Source organism: Salmo salar, chromosome ssa14, assembly GCF_905237065.1.
Source record: "Salmo salar chromosome ssa14, Ssal_v3.1, whole genome shotgun sequence".
Classification (NCBI taxonomy): domain Eukaryota; kingdom Metazoa; phylum Chordata; class Actinopteri; order Salmoniformes; family Salmonidae; genus Salmo; species Salmo salar.
Window position 1 is genome coordinate 66,403,209 of NC_059455.1, and position 15,078 is coordinate 66,418,286.

Genomic DNA, 15,078 nt, shown 5'->3' on the forward strand with positions numbered 1-15,078 from the left:
TGGGCCATTCTTAGTGTTCTCCCTGTACACCAAGTCAGAACCGTAGGATAAATAAAGGGGGCATATAAGCAGAATGAATGCTCTTACAATAATCAATGATTATATTTCTCAACAACACTTAGGCTACATATGCACCACCAAATCAGAACAGTTGGTGAAATAAAAAGGTGAAAATAGACCAAATTATTAGGGTGAGGCACATGGGCTACTAACAGCTTACTACACAACATACACTTCGTATTACTTTCTTAGCTACAGTATACATATCTCCCTGGCATATTACATCATTTATGCAGCAGCATACAAGACATTTTTGGACTCACCTTGCTGTGCTGTGCTCACTTAAACAGGAAGGTGGTGCGGCGGTCCTTCATGGGCAAATTTTGTCATCAAACTTTATCATTAAAGTCTGGCATTCTCTGGATTTATGGTGCTTTCAAGACAACCGGGAACTCCAACAAAAAGTTGAATCATGATGACGTCAGTGATCTTCAGGTCGTAGCTCTAGAAAGAGGCCTGAGTTCCGAATTTACAATTCCGAGTTGGTTGTAGTCTTCCCTGTGGCTCAGTTGGTAGAGCATGGTGTTTGCAACGCCAGCATGGTGTGTGCAACGCCAGGGTTGTGGGTTCGACTCCCACGGGGGGCCAGTACAAAAATGAAATGTATGCAATCACTACTGACTAAAATGAAAATGGATGAAAGTTCAAAATGTATTTTCCCAGTCATAGCTCGTTTTTCTCAAGTTCCCAGTTGTCTTGAATTCACTGAAGTCAGATTTTGCAGTTCTGAGTTAACAATTGGTGTGAGCGCGGCACAAAACGTGACAGCATGGCCAATTTTGAATGTTTATAATTTTAAACTAGGAAAAGAGACCCTTAATCTTACACCACTCCACTGAATAGCAGGCTAGTGATTGCTTTGCAATGCTTGCAGTTAGCCACTGATTCCTTCCAAACCACTCATTGTTGAATTACGATTTCCTACTCGTTGTGTAATGTTTATGTCCAATGGCCGATGAGCACCGGTACATTTAATCTATAATTTCTCTTCATTATTTCTCTTCATATGAGAAGGATTAAAAATGATTTGTCAGTAGATTGTCAACTTGATTCATGATGATGACTGCAAGCTAAGATTTTGAAAGTATGATGTTAACAGTCCAATCAAAGCTACTGTAGATATAACGTGATTTGACGTCATTTTATCTGTGGCCAATGACCTTGAACCTTCTTGGATGGGCACTTCTAATGTAACTCTGTGGCAGCACCCAAAAGGCTTACATTTTCTAGCTCTACCTTTAGGCTTGGCGGTGACATAGTGTCCCCATGAGTGACAGAACACTGAGCCAATCACGGCACAACGCTCCGTATTTTCTGCTGGCTTGCCCCACCACCACAGAAAACACTGAGCTAAGCTGAAACACCGGTTTTTTGGAGCTGACTTACTCAAGAAAACAAAAAAGAGGCCATGTTTGTATGCAGCTTTATTAACTCAATGATATATTTTTTACATTGTTTGCAAACTGATATGTGACAAGTATTAACGCCATAATAACATGCAAAACAGGAAAGCCCCAAAAATGTTGGGCTCAAAACAGCTGGGGCTCTGCCCCACTTGCCCTGAATGACCGGTCGCCACTGTACATGGTAGATAGTAATGTAATAATTAGTGTATGTACACATTGTTACAATGTACTCACAACTGAGTGTACAAAACAGCAAGAACATCCTAATATTGAGTTGCACCCTCACTTTGCCCTCAGAACAGCCGCAATTCGTTGGGACATGGACTCTACAAGGTGTCGAACATTCCACAGGGATGCTAGCCCATGTTGACTCCAATGCTTCCCACAGTTGTGTAATGTTGGCTGGATGTCCTTTGGATGGTGGACCATTTTTGATACACACGGGACACAGTTGAGCATGAAAAACTCCGCAGCATTGCAGTTCTTGACACGAACTGGTGCGCCTGGCACTTTAATCTTTTGTCTTGCCCAAATCCTTCTTTAACCTGTTTCTTCCCCTTCATCAACACTGACTGAAGTGTATTTAACAAGTGACATCAATAATGGATCATAGCTTTCACCTGGTCAGTCGACATTATGTCATGGAAAGAGCAGGTGTTCATAAAGTTTTTGTACACTCAGTGCATCTACTTGTGGTCCTTCAGTAGATACTTTGCCAAGTGATGTATGACTAAAGTTATCTCATAGGACAACAGATATCAGATTGGGCAGCCAGGTTCATCCTCAGTTTCAAAGTCATGGGTTGCCAGATTTGAGCCTTTTTAGTCCACTTTTTTGGCTTCATGTACCTAACCTTACACCGTGTTCCAGATCACCATTCTGAGTGTGTCACCTGTCCATGTTCTCGTCAAACCTAGGTGAATGGAAATAGATTGGAAAAACAATAAATACATACAAAGGCCATACATTTTCATGAACCGTCACAATAGAAGGTCTCACTGTTTTCTCACTGTAAAGCATTTTTTTTTTTTTAAGTGAATACTTTTATTTGCTCAATAGTAGTTACAGAGTGATTAGGAATAACTCGATGTTACTCACACAATACATATTTGAGGTGTTGGGGATTTCTATTTATGGGTTCATCAACATGGCTCTTTGTGAATGTGTGAAAGTGTCTGATGAGGTCACTCACTGTCTGACACAGTCAGGGATCTGCACACGCTCAATAGGGATGTGCTGGGACAGCTCCCGAAATCTGTCCATAAACTGAAGCTTGCGACCGAATTTGGAGCTGTGAGGATGACGGGACCAGAAGACATTCGTTTTATGTAACGGCATAGAGCCAACATGTCAAAAATAAAGATACAGTAGTGGACAGCATGATTTAGATCAAATATATACACAAGAGTTGTACTTGGCTGCTCTAACAGTGGCCATTGTTCTGTCATTGTCCCTTTTTGCTTCATGGAGTAACAGGGCCCATTGACTCACCAACAACAGCAACCCTGACAGACTGGACTTGGTGTCTCAGGGGATGGTGGTCCTCACCTGATGAAGGGCTTGATGATGGTGATCAGGGCCTTGATGTACCAGGTCGGGTGGACAATGTATAGAGCTTTCAGATTCTTCCTCAACCTATGAGAAAAACAGAATCAAGTGTAAGAGCAAAGGTAACAGTTGTTCTTTCAATCTGTCAGTATATCTACTGCAGATGTCCACTACCTCTCTCACACACCTGTCACATCACCATGATTGACAGTTTAAACCCTTCCGTAAGACCTGTATCTTTACCAGAGGTTCTTTGGGGCCCAGTCTGTGTGACTCCCCAGACAGTCGAAACTGCTGAGTAAGGGGTCTACCTCTCACACTAACAAGGGCCGAGCCAAACTACAGGAAGTGAGAGGGGAAGTTGGATAGACATGGTCAGGTGTCAAAAGGCAGACCGCTAGCTCTATTGGTAGAGAAAACATCACAAAGAAACATGTCTGTAGACTCTAAGGGCCGCTTTGCCAGACACGGGTGAGACCTACTCCTGAACCGAAAAGCATGTTCTATGTGGAACTATTGAAAGTGCTTTTTCATCCACAAACACTTAATCTTGTCTGGGAAACCAGCTCATAAACACTGTGAACTTGGCATGCTATGTAAAACATGATGATGTTAGTACTTCAGTGTCCCCTGTTTTCTCAGGGGCAGCTGTAAGTGGCGGTCATGTCAGCAGAGGTAACGTTGCCGAAAACAAAGACGGTTCTGCCGAGTTCCTCTGTGGCGTTAATCGAGGAAATATAGAGAGGAAGGCTCCACACCACTCTCTCACTTGAATATCTTACTTTGTTATTTTCAGATTCTCATTTTGCTCTTTTGTAGCTTTGTCAACTATACAGAACCAAAATATAAACGCAACATGTAAGTGTTGGTTCCATGTTTCATGAGCTGAAATACAAAATCCCAGAATGTTCCAAACGCACAAAAAGCTTACTTCTCTAAAATGTTGTGCACAAATTTGTTTACCTCCCTGTTAGTGAGCATTTCTAACCTTTGCCAAGATAATTCATCCACCTGAGAGGTGTGGCATATCAAGAAGCTGATTAGACAGCATGATCATTACACAGGTGCACCTTGTGCTGGGGACAATAAAAGGCCACTATAAAATGTGAAGTTTTGTTACACAACACAATGCCACAGATTTTGAGGGAGCGTGCAATTGGCATGCTGACTGCAGGACTGTCCACCAGAGCTGTTGCCAGAGAATTGAATGTTCATTTCTTTACCATAAGCTGCCTCCAATGTTGTTTTAGAGAATTTGGCAGTATGTCCAACTGGCCTCACAACCGCAGACCATGTTTAACCACACCAGCCCAGGACCTCTACATCTGGCTTCTTCACCTGCGGGATCATCTGAGGAGGGGTGCTGAGGAGTATTTCTGTCTGTAATAAAGTCCTTTTGTGGGGAAAAATTCATTCTGATTGGCTGTGCCTGGCTCCCCAGTGGGTGGGCGTGAATGCCAAGTGGATGGGCCTATGCCCTCCAAGGCCCACCTACTGTATGGCTGCACCCCTGTCCTGTCATGTGAAATCCATAGATTAGGGCCTAATGAATTTTTCAAAAAAATTGACTGATTTCCTTACATGAACTGTAACTTAGTAAAATCTTTGAAATTGTTGCATGTTGCGTTTATATTTTTGTTCAGTATATGTGTGTGTTTTCTATCCCAGTTCGCTCCTCTCCGTGTAGGCTTTAGACGCTCCCCAACCCTTAACTGCAACCCTTCTAATTTAGTGTACCCTCTATGCACAACCCAAGTGGAATTCCTGGACTCCGCCAGCGTTTGGAACTGCCAATCTGTGGTCAAGAACACAGTTAATCTCAGCCTATGCTGCCCTTCAGTCCCTTGACTTTTTGGCCCTGACGGAGACATGGATCACCCCAGAGAACACTGCTACTCCAGCTGATCTCTATTCATCTGACTATGTGTTCTCTCATAGTCCGTGAGCATCTGGTTGTCGCATGGTGGTGGCACATGGCTGTTCATTTCTCCTAAGTGGAGATTTTCACTCACCTCTCCATCTCCTCATTTGAATTCCATGTGGTCACTGTCACTTATCCTCTCGAGCTTAACATTGTTGTCATCTATCATTCACCAGGTGCCCTTAGAGTTCCTCAATGAGCTTGACACCTTGATAAGCTCATTTCCTGACCATGGCTCACTGCTCTTCATATTGGGCGACTTCAACCTCCTGACGTCTGCCTTCGATTCATTTCTTTCCAACTCTTTCTTTCCCCTCCTTGCCACTTTTGACCCTTTCCCAGTCCCCTCCCACTCACAAGGCAGGCAAAACGCTTGACCTCATCTTTACTAGAGGCTGTTTGCTTATTAATCTCACGGCAACCCCCCTCCAGGTCTCTGATCACAACTTTGTTTCCTTTTCGGTCTCCCTCTCCTCCAATGCTAGCCACTTAGCCCCTACTTAAGTGGTCATGCACCGTCACAATCTTCACTCTCTCCCACTACTATCTCCTCTTCTATCCTATCATCTCTCCTTTCCGCTAAATCCTTCTCCCTCCTGTCTCCTGATTCTGCCTCTTATACCCTACTATCCTCCCTTTCCGTATCGTATAACTCGCACTGCCCCCTTTTCTTCTGGCCGGCCCGGCCTCCCCTCCTGCTCTGTAGCCGAGTGACTCATTGCGAGCTTACAGAACAGGGCTGCAGGCAGCTGAGCGCAAACGACACTTCCGGAGGACCTATCATCCCTTCACTCCCTCCTCTCTAACTTCTCTTCCTCTGTATCCACTGCTTAAGCCACTTTTTATCACTAAATTTCAAGATCTGCCTATAACCCTAGGAAACTCTTTTCCACCTTCTCCTCCCTCCTTAATCGTCCACCCCTGCCTTCCTCCCTCTCTGCGGACAACCCTACCTCACCCAGAAACTGGGGCAAGTCCTAATCCAGGCACTTGTCATCTCTCATCTGGACTACTGCAACTCACTGTTGGCTGGGCTCCCCGCTTGTGCATTAAACCCCTGCAACTTATCCAGAACGCTGCAGCCCGCCTAGTGTTCAACCTTACCAAATTCTCCCATGTCACCCCGCTCCTCCACACACTACACTGGCTTCCAGTTGAAGCTCGCATCCACTACAAGGCAATGATACTTGCCTATGGAGCAGCAAGAGAGATACTGGCCTTCCCTACCTTCAGGCTATGCTCAAACCCTACACCGCAACCTGAGTACTCCGCCACCCCTGGTCTCTTGGGTCCAAAACCATATCACAAATACAGTTGAAGTCGGAAGTTTACATACACCTTAGCCAAATACATTTAAACTCAGTTTTTCACAATTCCTGACATTTAATCCTAGTAAAAATTCCCTCACCCCCCCATTGACCTCCTCCTTTTCCGCAGCAACCAATGATCCGGGTCAACAGCATCAATGTAACAGTGTAGGTTCCGTCCCTCTCTTCACCCCAACCTGGGCTCGAACCAGGGACCCTTGCACACATCAACAACTGACACCCCACGAAGCATCGTTACCCATCACGCCACAAAAGCCGCGGCCCTTGCAACACAAGGGGAAACCCTACTTCAAGTCTCAGAGCGAGTGACGTCACTGATTGAAATGCTATTAGCGCGCACCACCGCTAACTAACTAGCCATTTCACATCGGTTACACATACACTCAATTAGTATTTGGTAGCATTGCCTTTAAATTGTTTAACTTGGGTCAAACATTTCGGGTAGCCTTCCACAAGCTTCCCACAATCTATTTTGTGAAGTGCACCAGTCCCTCCTGCAACAAAGCACCCCCACAACCCCCACAATGCTGCCACCCCCGTGCTTCAAGGTTGGGATGGTGTTCTTCGGCTTGCAAGCCTCCCCCTTTTTCCTCCAAACATAACTATGGTTCTATTTTTGTTTCATCAGACCAGAGAACATTTCTCCAAAAAGTACCATCTTTGTCCCCATATGCAGTTGCAAACCGTAGTCTGGCTTTTTTATGGCGGTTTTGGAGCAGTGGTTTCTACCTTGCTGAGCGACCTTTCAGGTTATGTTGATATAGGACTCGTTTTAATGTGGATATAAATACTTTTGTACCTGTTTCCTCCAGCATCTTCACAAGGTCCTTTGCTGTTGTTCTGGGATTGATTTGCACTTTTCGCACCAAAGTACGTTCATCTCTAGGAGACAGAACGCGTCTCCTTCCTGAGCGGTATGACGGCTGCGTGGTCCCATGGTGTTTATACTTGCTTACTATTGTTTGTTCAGATGAACACGCGTTTGGAAATTGCTCCCAAGGATGAACCAGACTTATGGAGATCTACAATTTTTTTCTGAGGTCTTGGCTGATTTCTTTTGATTTTCCCATGATGTCAAGCAAAGAGGCACTGAGTTTGAAGGTAGGCCTTGAAATACATCCACAGGTACACCTCCAATTGACTCAAATTATGTCAATTAGCCTATCAGAAGCTTCTAAAGCCATGACATAATTTTCTGGAATTTTCCAAGCTGTTTAAAGGTACAGTCAACTTAGTGTATGTAAACTTCTGACCCACTGGAATTGTGATACAGTGAAATATAAGTGAAATAATCTGGATGTAAACAATTGTTGGAAAAATGACTTGTGTCATGCACAAAGTAGATGTCCTAACCGACTTGCCAAAACTATAGTTTGTTAACAAGAAATTTGTGGAGTGGTTGAAAAACAAGTTTTAATGACTCCAACCTAAGTGTATGTAAACTTCCGACTTCAACTGTGTATGAGTGTCTGAACGATAAGCAACCTCTAGAAATCTTTACACATATTTGATATGTGACTAAGTATATTCAGATAATATAAAGGGACATGAATAGTCAAGTTTAGACCTTCATTTCAACCAGATACTAGGTTAATATGATGGTCTTAGCAGCTTTTTTCCTCCTGCAGTTCACTTGCTACCTTTACTGGGTCCAGACATTTAGTCACATTTGTAGGATTAAGGAGACCCAGGTCAAGGTTTAGAACATCAAAGATTTCTAGAAATTATGTTAGTGGCCATACTGTACACAAGCCTTTGGACACTGTTGAAACCATCCTGAAAATAATAACACTCATGACAAGGTTGTGTTCATTAGGGCACACAATGTCAAACATTTTAAAAGTCCATGTAGTCCGTACCTGTTTCAGTCCATTTTCTTCCATTTGGTGCCTAATGAACACAACCCTGGAATCTACTTCCTCCTAGCCTGATAACTATAGGTCGGCTGTGAGGGAAGTCAGGAGGAAACTCATAACTACACTTTGGCTTTGACGCCATCCTCTGGCTGAAGAAGGAGGAGTGACAAAGCAGGCTCTCGTGAACTTGTTGGATGCTAAGGCCCAATGTGACACTCTTATGGCCAGCTACTTGCTGTGGGTTGCTTCCTATACTGTACATACAGTATAGTTGCTACATTGCACATTCAAACTCTCATACACAATTTGTTTAAGTATACAGTACATGGCATTACTTGGGAATATTTACTGAGGGTTTAACTGCAGGTTTATGCTTTAAGTGTTTTTTTTTAAATTAAAAGTACTGGTAGTGGTATAGGAGTAGCCTACTGGTATTACTTTGTGATAATATGGTTAAATAGTCATTACATAGTAATTACCTAATGAGGTGCAGACTTGAGTTAGATCGCGATGAGTCACAAATTCGATGACTTGAGACTCAACATGATAGCTGATATTCTGTTTCACTAAAGGAGAGCGCAGCAGTCAGGATGGTGGTTCAGGCTACTAACCTGGATGACACAACCCACGTGACTCTCAGCACACGGAGAGCTTTGACCACACTGGTCTGATTGGTTCTCTCAAATGTAGTTTTTTTCCCTCGGGGGTTGAGACCTCTTGTTGTTTTGGATTTGAAAATCAAAACTTGTAATGAAAGGGGCGGCGCTCTGGGGCTGTATGTGGCTGTGCATGTGGGTGTTAAAGTGACAGACACAGAGTAGAGCCAACCAGTAAAAGCACAGCCCCCCATCATTGACACATTGTGACGACAACATCAAAGAGCCATTCCAGACTCTGCAGGACTTTGAGTGTTAGGTGTTAGCCAGACTAATCAACTACTAGGCTTACTTGCCTTTGAGTAGGGACACTACTATATCATTCAAACAACAAATTGCCCAGCTGAATAAAATATGATGTCATATAATGATATAATTTATTTGAATGGGCCATAGAATACTACAAATGAACAGGTTTTGGGTGGAGTGTTTTGCCCTGATTTGCATACAGCCAGATCATATCAGAGTAAGTTGGACTGTAAGGACTACACCCTGGATCATTCACATTCACATCTGCACAAACAACACGTTCCCACTAGCCGAGTCCTACATTTATTTCACCAAATGCCAAGTTGGGGAAATTACAAGGTTGGGCAATAAAGAATATACAATTTGGGCAGTGCTGCTACAGCAAGACTTTCGAATTAGCAACGAGCTTTATGTAATGATCGCATGCATCCATTTTAGTGGAATTGCGGAAACATTTGTTTCAGCTAAATTATCGTTCTTCCACCTGCTTTACTCTCGCTGTGCGGAAGGGAAGAGGAACATATAGCTTCCGCTTTGACGGAACTGCATTGTTTTGTCAGAACTCTGGGCTACACGTGAAAATCGATTGATTCTAGAGAATAGCGCTAAAATTCAGTGTGTCTCCACAGTAAGACATCGTGGGAATCTCGATTTGAAAACACATTGCCTATATTTAGATTCATTGCTGAACGTTTACATCTACATTATGCTTGATGACTTCATTGCAGATTCACAGTAAAAACGTTCTAGGAATCAAGCTTCTGAGAGGGGCAGAGGATGCGTTCTGTGTCGTCCCACTTCGTTGCCAGACACAGAGTGCCATCTTAGGGGAGGAAGGGGTCTGTTGTAACACTTTGCCATTTTCTTAATTTCTCAGACTGAAGAAGAATTATTTTATATATATATATATTAAATGTACACTTATCAACTAATTACCGTAATTTCCGGACTATTAAGCGCACCTGAATATAAGCCACACCCACTGAATTTAAAAAATATATATTATTTTGAACATAAATAAGCCGCACATGTATATAAGCCGCAGGTGCCTACCGGTACATTGAAACAAATGAACTTTACACAGGCTTTAATGAAACACGGCTTGTAACAAAAATAAATAGGCTTTAACGAAACACGGCTTGTAACAAAAATAAATAGGCTTTAACGAAACACGGCTTGTAACAAAAAATCAAAAATTAGCAGTAAGCTTTAGTTGTCTTTTTGTACTGAGTCAATTCCTCACGCTGCTGTTTCCAACGTCTTATCATCGACTCATTAAGACCAAGCTGCCGTGCAGCAGCTCTATTTCCTTTTCCAACAGCCAGATCAATCGCCTTCAACTTGAAAGCTGCATCATATGCATTTCTCCGTGTCTTTGCCATGATGAGGGTGACAAAATGACTACTGTAATCAGAATGATGGGAAGTTTGAGAGCGCTCGATTTAATCTAAACAGTAAACAAAAAAGTTGTTTGACATTAACCCGTTCGGCAATTTCATTGGTCTAATGAAAGCTTCATGCCGCCAAAAAAACAGAGCACGTCACAGAATGTGATTTTTTTTTTTTGGAAAAAAAATTGAAAGCGGGAAAAATCCATATATTAGCCGCGTCATTGTTTAAGCCGCGAGGTTCAAAGCTGGGAAAAAAGTTGTGGCTTATAGTCCAGAATTTACGGTAGGCATGCCGTATAAACAGAAGTAGGCTTAACTGATAAGGTCAAGGCCTTAATCCACAGGTTGTATTTTAATTGTAACTGGCAATAGGCCTACAAACGTAACTAATTCTAACATTTTGAAAAGTTTTTTTTTTCTTTGGTAAGTCTAGGAATCTAGTATTATTCATTTAATATGGGTTGCCTGTGCAGTAAAGACCAACGTATTCAGAAGGCACGGAGAGAAGCAAACAAAAGGAATGATAAACAGCTACGAGAAGACAAGCATAATAACCCAATAACTTGCCAGCGCCAGTTACTACCGTTAGGAGCTGGTGAATCTGGGAAAAGCACGATAGTAAATCAGATGCAATATTTACATTTGGAACTCAGTGCAGAGGAGAAAATGCATTCCATACAAAACAACAGTAAAAAGGCTTCAGGGATGTGAGACGTTTTCAAGGTTTAATTTATCTAATGTTAGAGGTCAGAGGTACAAAAGCGGAAAGTGGATGCAATGTTTTGCTGATGTGTGGGATGTTATTTTTGTGGTGGACAGCAGCAGCTATGACATGGTGATGCAGGAGGACAGTCAGACCAACCGACTGCAGGAGGCACTAAACCTCTTCAAGATCATCTGGAACAACAGGTGGCTAAGGACCGTTCATGTCTGGGTCTTACTGAACAAACAGAACCTGCTAGCAGAGAGGGTTTTGGCGGGAAAATCTAAAATTGCACACTTGAATATGCAACACACTAGGCACTATTGTCATCTAGTTTTCACCTGTACAGTCGACACGGAAAACATCCTGCTCTTCTTCGAAGTCTTGAGATAGCCAGCTTAGTTGATTTTCCACTCTGATACATATTTTTCACCGACTGAGACAAATTTCAACGATTTGATTACTTGAGACTTAATTACTTGGCATAAAATAACTTGAGACTTGACTTTGGCTGCATTCCAGGCCAACTACATTGCAGTTGCCAGATCTCACAATGCCTGGATAGCTGTTAAACATATCCACTAACCACATCCTGAGCATTCTGACTGCACAGTTGATGACTGCAATGTATACGGCTTGGAACGTGGCCTACGACTTGGGAGACTTGACTGACATGAGAGACTGAGTTGAATGATTTTTGTACTGTTTTGTTACTCACTGTGGAATATAGTTTTCTGAAATAGGATCACAAACTAAGCCTATTTGAGTAAACAGAACTAACCTTCTGTCAATGGTGGTGTAACACTCTCTGAGCCAGCCAATGCCGGGGAGCTTGTTGCGCTGGGCCATGGCACACAGGTACACAATGACGTAGTTCTCCGCCACCATCAGGTCCAACGTTCCCACAATGTACCTGCAATGTTTAGTGGTGCTGGAGTTAGTTACGTTGACCTGAAGAGTGGCCAATTCAGATAGTGTTTTACTATTAGCTCTCACACCTGAATAGGTTGTCCATGACATGCTGGTAGTTCTCCATGGTGTTTTCAGGGAGATAGCAGGAAGAGAACACAATGATGTCATTAGACCCATCTCCATAGTAACCTGGAAAGAAAACAACATTTCGATGAGGGAAAAATAAAGATGCAAATAAAAAAGTGAATATGCTCTTTGTGTCATCCAAGTTGATCTGACAACAAACGCTCACATTAGCCGAATTCCATTGGCCTGAAAAAAGATCACAATCTCGCATAATGTCCGATAGGCAAGTGTAACAGGTTAAGTGAGTGCTGGGATTCTGGACTCACCCCCATGGGACAAGACTTGAAGGTAAGGCTCCAGTACACTCATGTTGACCAGACTCTCCTGAGGAGGGTCTCCCATGCAGAACCTGCGCCACCTAGTGCCCTGGCTGTCCACCTGGTCTTGGTCAAGAGAGCCCACTCCCATCTGCTCTGGTACTGACCCACGGGCCTTATGGCAACGTGATGCCACTCCCAGATGAAGCAGGTCATCTGTGAATGGGAATAATGTTTCAATGGTAAATTTCCCATAATGTCCAGTAGGTAACACAATGCATAGACAGAGAGTGGTTGTGTACTATCTATAATATATTATATCTATGGGGCCAAGATCACCTAATTCAAAGCATGTATAAAGATAATAGCTATATTATGTATTGTCCAACATTTGTGTCTATCTATATGAAAAATGTCAAATATAATCAAAGTGAAAGTGGTTCAACAAGTTAATGGGTTGGTCTTGGACCTGTGAGAGTGAATAAACAGATCAAAGATAAAGGCTGTTAGTCTGTCCTGTCCACTGCACCCTGTCCTCACCCTCCAAATCCATGTCGTGCACTGGAAAGTGGAGGGACTCGCTGTCCGAGGGTGTTTCCATAGCGTCCAAGTCGATGTCCAGTCTCAGGTCGTCGTCGTCGGGGGAGGGAATGAGGGCAGCTGTGGCATAGTCGTCGGACACCGCCGAGTCACTGCGCTCCAGTGTCAGACTTAGTGCAGGGGCCATCAGGCGTTTCTTCCTGGGTCGGGGCTCCATCAGAGCCAGGCTGCTGGGCGGGGCTATCATGACATTTCATTATTAGGATTTGCAATTATATGTAGCTTTATAACAGTGACTGTTCTGTTATTGCCATTTTGAATAGAAGTGTTACCTGGTCTGTCATCAGCAGCTAATGTGGGGTTCCCAAAGACTTCATTTGTGCCATGAGCATTCCTGGGAGGTGACCTACAATGTTAAGAAAGGTAAACAATTATATTTCTATGGAATTGTAATTAGATATAGATGTTTCACTGTAAAAAAACAACTGATGTTTGGATATTTAGTATGTTGATAATATAACTAATGTATTGAATTTAGTCCAACCAAAACAATTCAGTCTGATGACCAAAACTGCTGACCTGGGAATGTAAATGTCCTTCTCCTCTTCTTGCGCCTCCTCTCTTTGCTCCATGTTGTTGCTGTGTAGGTTCACAGTGCCAAGTTTCCTGATAGTAGCTGTGAACACAGTTGATGTCAGAGTATCAGCAAACCAAGTCCAAACAGCTATTACATCTGAGGAGCAACTTTTGCTGTAACTTCATATTTTAATTTGAGAAGAATAAAGAGTGTGAAAAGAAATGACGATATATATATATATATATATATATATAAAATGTAACACCAACAAGTTCATGTCTGATCAGTTCTGCCAAATTATTGGATACTGAGGGATTTTTTCCTCTGCTGGCCTCTAGTGGAAAACCTAGAGATGTACACTGTTCAGTTTTATGGCTCGCAATAAATGTATAAACTTCTGATTTATTAACAAATACTCTACAATACACAATTTTGACTTAGAGCTTTTTCATTTTAAAAAGCGAGACATTTCATCAAGTTGAGTGTGTAATGTGTATTTAATAGGATCCCAGTCTTGTCGCTTATTTCTAACGGTATCTAAGACACGGCTATCAACACCCACTGTCTTTCACCGTTTTGTACTTTCTTTTTCAAAACTTGTATTACAATGGAAATGTAAAATGACTTTTGTAAGACCCTTACCAGTAAGAACACATTTAAACTGCTCCAATATCACCACGTTTGTCTTGCTTAGATTCATGCGATGAAGTGGTAAACACAACTTGAGACAGGAATGCATGTAGAATACGAAGCAACGAATGTGTAACGTTACCTTGTTGATGGTATTTGGTTCACGGGCCGACAAACTTTTCAATGTCTTTGTAAAAGTACAGTAACTTTTCAGTGAAAGAGGTAAACGTTATGGCTTTGCTGAACTCATAATTGCGCGGACACATTGCCACACCTGAGAGTCAGTCAAGGTGTGGTGTATTTATTGCCAGTGGAGCCCATCCCTGTAACCAAGGCAACATAGATTGACTGCACAGACTCTAGAGTGAAGACGTGTGCATGCTTGCTCAGTAAATAGGCTATTGGGCAGTGTGACATCTAGAATCAAACAAGAACGTCAGCACTGAAACAAATGATTACAACATGGGCAGAAAAATCATTGGGGAAGCTTTGTCTCAATGTTATTTATACTATAAAACACATACAAACACCATAACCCCTATTCTGATACTAAAAGGAATGTACTTCTGTGGATTTGAAAGGTCCATAGAAAATTGACATAATAGATTTTGTACCCAGGGATGTTTTGGGCACAAAACATCCTTGAGTTGTCAACTAATTTCAATTCAATGTGGAATCAACCAAAACATTCACCATGAAATTTGATTTTAGTTGGGTGTAACCTTTACAAAAAAAGACTGCAGTTTTGAAACTGCAGTAAATGTGCAATAACTGCAGTCCGGTATTTTGGATGCAATAATTGCAGAATAACTGCAGTGTACTGCATTTGAACTGCAGTTATACTGCACTCTAACTGAAGTTAAACTTCAAAATTACTGCAGTAAAAAAAACGGTGTTATTTTGGATGAAGTATTTGCT

At 42.4% G+C, this 15,078-nt stretch overlaps 1 protein-coding gene across 3 annotated transcripts; it reads right to left on the reverse strand.

Annotated features, from left to right (window-relative positions):
* Positions 1 to 1,374: 1,374 nt before the first annotated feature.
* LOC106569908 (BCL2/adenovirus E1B 19 kDa protein-interacting protein 2) lies at positions 1,375 to 14,480 on the reverse strand. 3 transcript variants are annotated; one of them, XR_006758898.1, is made up of 10 exons: positions 14,173 to 14,480; positions 13,533 to 13,629; positions 13,286 to 13,359; positions 12,954 to 13,193; positions 12,423 to 12,629; positions 12,117 to 12,219; positions 11,900 to 12,031; positions 2,958 to 3,101; positions 2,659 to 2,757; positions 1,375 to 2,379 (listed from the first exon to the last, which is right to left on the reverse strand). XR_006758898.1 is itself a non-coding variant. In XM_045694705.1 (10 exons), the coding sequence occupies exons 1-10, from the start codon at positions 14,267 to 14,269 to the stop codon at positions 2,355 to 2,357; spliced, it is 1,161 nt and encodes a 386-aa protein (XP_045550661.1). In that variant the 5' UTR covers positions 14,270 to 14,480; the 3' UTR covers positions 1,392 to 2,354. The 3 variants fall into 3 exon arrangements, 2 of the variants coding, with proteins under 2 accessions (XP_045550661.1, XP_013997109.2); XM_045694705.1 differs by having other exon boundaries at positions 1,392 to 2,379; positions 3,015 to 3,101; XM_014141634.2 differs by having other exon boundaries at positions 1,448 to 2,379; positions 3,015 to 3,101; positions 14,303 to 14,480.
* Positions 14,481 to 15,078: the final 598 nt, after the last annotated feature.

Excerpts from the sequence above, each read along its gene's own strand:
- LOC106569908 (XM_045694705.1), bottom strand. The coding sequence starts at position 14,269 with ATGCATTCCTGTCTCAAGTTGTGTTTACCACTTCATCGCATGAATCTA. Across the intron at positions 3,102-11,899 it reads TACACCACCATTGACAGAAG|GTTGAGGAAGAATCTGAAAG; the intron begins GTTAGTTCTGTT and ends TTTTTCTCATAG. Across the intron at positions 2,758-3,014 it reads ATCATCAAGCCCTTCATCAG|CTCCAAATTCGGTCGCAAGC; the intron begins GTGAGGACCACC and ends TCATCCTCACAG.